The sequence below is a fragment of the Xiphophorus hellerii genome, chromosome 4, assembly GCF_003331165.1.
Source record: "Xiphophorus hellerii strain 12219 chromosome 4, Xiphophorus_hellerii-4.1, whole genome shotgun sequence".
Lineage (NCBI taxonomy): Eukaryota > Metazoa > Chordata > Actinopteri > Cyprinodontiformes > Poeciliidae > Xiphophorus > Xiphophorus hellerii.
The window spans coordinates 13,307,522-13,313,334 of record NC_045675.1 but is presented as its reverse complement, the minus strand read 5'-3'; the positions used below and the strand labels follow the sequence as shown (position 1 = coordinate 13,313,334).

Genomic DNA, 5,813 nt, shown 5'->3' with positions numbered 1-5,813 from the left:
GTAGTTACATGACTTTTGTAATATAAATTGCAAATTTATATTACAAAAGACACTGCATTTTGGGTTTTCAATGTCTGTAGCAATAATCATCAAAATGACAAGAAATAGAGATTTAAGTTATTTCACTCTGTAATAAATCTGTTATGTGTGATTGAATGTTTCACTTTCTGAAATGAGAGACAGAAAATATTAAACTTGTTCATAATATTCAAATTTGCAGCTTTATATTTTGTTTGCTTGGGCACAAAGGGTAAAAATGTAGGTGTGAGGAAATCTTGCTGCTATGTCCAAAAACTGTTTACAATTTATTTACTATTTGTATTTGAATTTTCGTTATTATATCCTCAGTGTGTTGTTTTTTCTACCACTTAAAGTCTATGACTTTCTATGATTTAAAGTCAAGTTTCATCTTGACTTTAAGTCAAGATGAAACCAAAAAAGGAATAACATTTAAAATAATTTTAAAAGCCACTGACTGTAACATGATTCAAAATTTGTGAATTATTATTATTATAATAACTTTGAAGGGAAACTGTTTCTTATGTTTTGTTGACTTTGTTTTGCTTTGTTTGATTTAATGTTTGCATTTTTTTAATATTATTTTGTTTTTACACAAAAAATAAAATAATAAATACTTTTTTTCTCCGTAAATCTGAAATTGCTTGAAAGATGTGAAGGAACATTTAGTTAAATTAAAAATCATATGAACATGAAATGAGTTTTACAATTTAATTGTTCAACACCTGATAGGTTTAAGTTGAAAACGTCTTTTTTTAAATCAAATATTAAGATTTGTAAGCATCACTTAAAGTTCACAAACACCTTTTTGGCTCCCCTTGTAAAAATGTAATTCTAAAATCTTCTTTCAGTGAAAATACATCCTGCACTACCTGTTACATTTGTTTTGTGTTTCTGTAGATTTACTGGGTTTAAGGAAAATGCTATAGTATCTTTAAAATGAATTGTCATTTATTATAAATTTTTCAGGTGATCACATCTGTTTTAGGACTCCAGACAATTTACCAACATTGTTTACAGAATATTGATGTTATATAAGAAGACATTCCTATATGCAAAAGGGTTTTCTTTTGAATTAATTACATTTTAAACCATTTTGAAAAGGAAATTATTCCTTTGAAGAAACCTCCTGGAATTAACAATTAACAACACATAAGAGCCTGTTTACAAATCATTTTAAAGAGGCAGTATTGTATAAAATCACCATGTTATAATGTTATTCCCTCACCAAACCCATAGCTGGAGTGTTGCTTTGGTTCTTTCACACATTTGAGAAATACTTTAGTTTCTCCTGGTGGCCATTTTAGATGCAACAACTCCTCCACTCAGCTCCTGCAGACTAGCCAGCAGCAATTAGCAACCACCTGGTGGAACTGAGCATCTGCTGAGCTCACTAGCTACTAATAAGTGCAATGTTGGTAAAAACGTTAATATCGTTTTGTTTTGATGGCATTCTGAAGGCAGAGTGTCAAAAAGAGCAAGGGCTTCTTAAAGAGACAGAGGCCCAATTTTAAGGCATTAAAATGTGAAGTCAAATTTCTCTTTAGTCTTTTTAGTCATTTTTATAACAACTTCAGGTAACATAGTTACTTTATTGCACTGTAAAATGGCACAATGGGCCTGGAATATACATAATACTGCCTCTTTAACGTTTTCTGTTTGTATGTTTAGATGACATGCTCTTTATAATGTCTAATTTAATTATTACAGTGATAAAAAGATTTTAAAGATTGTGTTTTCTTTTTGAAACATTATTTTTATTGTGGTAAAACTCATTTTCTTTCCTTTGTGGATCTCAGGAATATTTTTATGAAGGTAATAATCAGTTTAAAAGACAGAAAAATCACAGATCAAACTAAGAGTAGAAAATAAAACGTGTGAAACATATTAGAGACATTCGGTGTGTTACAGTGAAGAGAAGAGCCCTTTTTAGAGATGCTATTTTAACTTTAAAATTTTATATTTTGTAGGAGATCAAATTATTTTGGTTAAGTAAAACACTGTGCTTAAGATTTCTGTTTATTTGTGGCTTTAGGATTCATGGGATGTGAGTGCAGGTTGTTCTTTGTGTGTGTGGAGATTTGTTTCTTTCTGGAAGCTGCACTTTTGGTGTCTTTGTTATGGTTACTTTGTTTTTACAATCAGTTTTGTAATAGGGAAAATAAAATTAAAATTTGTGAAGGATTTCTTGTGTCTGAAGAATGAATCCTGTAAATGAATGTTTTGGGCTGAATTATTTTTCCAAAATTCTTTCAATTATCCTGTAACTTGTAAATTTATACTGATAAAATAATCCCTAAATTGTGAGTTTATTGTTTACCTGTGGGTGTATTTAATCAACAAAACAATCCCACACTGTTAGTGCATTAGCTAATTATATAAAGTGATAGTAAAAAGAAACTGCAGTCTCTTAAAACGTATTAATCTCATTAAGGAACCTGTTTTACGTCACATTTTGAAGCCTCCAAATCGCACATAATTCACATCAGACAAACTTAACGTCAAACCAATCAGTTAAAACAAACCAAACAAAAAACAAGCCATACTTGTGTTCTTTTTTCTTTATTTTGCCATAAATGTGAATCCATCCATTTTCTGTTCACCCTTTGTCCCTAATGGGGTCGGGAGGGTTGCTGGTGCCAATCTCCAGCTACGTTCCAGGCGAGAGGCGGGGTCAACCTGGACAGGTCGCCAGTCTGTCGCAGGGCAACACAGAGACATACAGGACAAACAACCATGCACACACACTCACACCTAGGGAGAATTTAGAGAGACTAATTAACCTAACAGTCATGTTTTTGGACTGTGGGAGGAAGCCGGAGTACCCGGAGAGAACCCACGCATGCACAGGGAGAACATGCAAACTCCATGCAGAAAGACCCCAGCCGGGAATCGAACCCAGGACCTTCTTGCTGCAAGGCAACAGTGCTACCAACTTCGCCACTGTGCAGCCCTAAATGTGAATATTTAACATGTAAAGTGAGACATGTAGGGATGTCTGAGACATCTGTTGATTGAACAATATGTGGTCAAGTATTTTCTGTTAAAACCTTAAGCATTCACAGCAAACCCTGTCTTCTGTATTTCTCTCCATCATTGATTTACAGATACAAGTTTAAATGATTGATTCTGATTTTATTTCTTTTTAAACTTGTTTACTTATGACCTAATTTTCCACATAAAATGTTTTTAAAGACTTTCACTCACTATCCAGGAAACACAAAGTTTACACTCTGTTGCATGTCTTATTTTCATGCGATGTCCTGTTTCTTATTTACATGACCAATTTATTTTAATATCATCATGCACAGTTTTAAAAAAAGTTAAAAAGCATCCATACAGAGCTTTTCTAGGGACTTTTTGTTGTTTTGTGAAAATTGTTTCAGATTACCAAACAAATGTTACAGTCAGACAAAGATGAGTTGAAAGAGTTTTCAGATGGAGCAATTCAAACCAGTCTAGTCTTTTGTAAAAAGTAAATTTCTCAACTTGTTAAATCATGAAATAACTGTTTCAACGTATTTGTTGGAAACTTGAGTTTGAGTTTTCTAGCCACAAAGTTGTTTCCAGCTGCAGGCGAAGGAGAGATGAACACAAATCTATTACAAAACCAAGAATACAAATCAATTTTAACTTTAAATATTCAAAAACTCTCAGTAAATGCCATGCTGTTGTTTTTAATGCACTTTTCTCTTCAGTCAAGTATTAGACTTTTATTCTCTTGTAGATTATCTGTCATGTTTGATATCATTACCTTTTACTCTCCAATCTCACATTAGCTTCTGGAAAAACCAGAAGCTAATGTAATATTATATAATATTGTAAATTTTAAAAAAACAAAAAAACACCAGCAACAATAAAAAATTTATTTTTATTGCACAACTTATCAGAAATCTTAAAAATTGCAAAAAAGTTGCATCTTCTGGAACATTAATACCTTTAGTCTTGATTGCAATGTGCAGGCCCCAACATTGAAAATTATGGTAAAGTTTTTACATGAGATGGAGCTTTTTGGAGAAAATACAGAAGAACGTTTGGAGGAGTAAAGCCGAGGCCTTTAAATATGATCAAGCATATTATTTTTTGCAGTCGGTGCCAAACATGTATCCCATAAAATGAGTAAATAAATGGAGGTTGGCTACCTCAACACTGGTTAAACTTCAACATTCGCAGTCGTGGATAAAGCAGATGGATGACCTTCCCAAAGCCCTGACCTAAATCAGGCTGAACATGAATGAAAAGTCTGGTCCATACACTTTTTAAAATCAAGTTTATGTCTTTTTTTATTTATTTTAAAGGGGAAACAATGAATAGATTCTGAAAATACTAAATTTGCAATTCTTTGATTTGACATGTTTTCAGTTGCATCCATCAAAACAAAAATATGATACACACGTACTTTGCAGCGGAGCATCTTGAAAATGCTGATTTCAGACAATTTATATTCTTTTAGGTTATAAACACAGAACAACCAAACTTAGCAAATTATCGTCCAGACTAAGGGAGCCTCTCCCTTCATTAGCTTGTCTCTCATCAGGAGCTTCGGTATTCAGACCTACATGGGAAGATACAGTCCAAATCTCTTCCATATCATTTATGGAGACCAGCCTCCTCCGTGTCACTGTTTTTGTCCCAGTCTTTCATGCTGGCTTCCATCATGAAGTCCTCTCTCAGGACACTCCACGCTGGCTTCTGCTCAGACACAGGAGGAGGAGGATTCTCCATCTTCACAGAAACCTTGTTTCCTTCTTCAGTCCGCCTCAGCACATCGATGAAGTCTTTCTTTGAGATGGAGGATATAATCTTAGCCTTCTTTCTCTCAGACCCACCGACCTCCTTCAGCGCTTCACCCGTGTTTTTCTGGTGTTTCCTCACGGCGTTGAAGAGCTGCACCACCCCCCTGGTGGCGGTCCTCTGCAGGGCTTTCTCAAGCTCACGGTCCCGCAAGATGTCAGGCTTTTCTCGAAACATCATTTCCCACTTTCGTTTCTTGTCTGCTTCTTTCTTTTTCTCCAGCAGCTCCTTTCTCTCCGTCACCGCTTTCTTATTAGCCAGGATGCTGCTCTTGTTCGGCGCAGTTTTCTTCCCCAGGATTTTTGCCATAGCGTCTGCCCAACCGCCAACGGCGTCCGAGTCGTTGTCTTGGTCCTTTTCACTCTCCGCTTCGTCGCCATCATGGCTGTCTGTGTTTTCTCCGTCGTCAGAGTCTTCGTTAATACCTTCTCCCTCTGAATCGCTCTGTTGATGGTCGTCCTCAAGCTGACAAACTGCATCTTCTTGGGTATTTTGAGACACGTTTTCACCACGCACAGCCATCATGCAGTCTGAGCCGTGAACCGGAAGGGAATTTAGGTTTTCCTCTTTTGCGCATGCGCTTTCCGGTGTTTTATCTCGCTTGGTTCTCCCGTTGATATGTACTTCCCACTTATACTCAGCTGCGTTTTAACTGTATGGTGCGTTCAAGTTTCAAGTTTTTTTTAAATCTCTTGTAACCCAAATTGATTTAATCTTTCATCTAAAAATTATTCATTTTAATTGTTATATTACCTTTATTTATATAGGTTGTCTCATCCAAGATCTCATTTACAAGATGGACCTGTTTTGATAAAACAAGCAAAAACTACAAACACAGCAACAAAAAAAAGAAATAAAAGATTTGATTCAATTAAATAAACTCATTACAAATTAGCTAAAAACAAAAAAAAAATTATTTTTAACATTTTTGACAATTTAAGCTGACCAACTTCAAACTTCAGCATAACAATAACAACATGGGAATCCAATTCTTCAAAAAA

The 5,813-nt window shown here is 34.8% G+C and overlaps 1 protein-coding gene across 1 annotated transcript; it reads right to left on the bottom strand.

Moving 5' to 3' along the window:
- Positions 1-4,273: 4,273 nt before the first annotated feature.
- Positions 4,274-5,618, bottom strand: rrp15 (ribosomal RNA processing 15 homolog). Its single transcript, XM_032560257.1, has one exon. It carries the CDS (start codon positions 5,335-5,337, stop codon positions 4,609-4,611), a length of 729 nt encoding a protein of 242 aa, XP_032416148.1. The 5' UTR covers positions 5,338-5,618; the 3' UTR covers positions 4,274-4,608.
- Between the last annotated feature and the right edge of the window lie 195 nt (positions 5,619-5,813).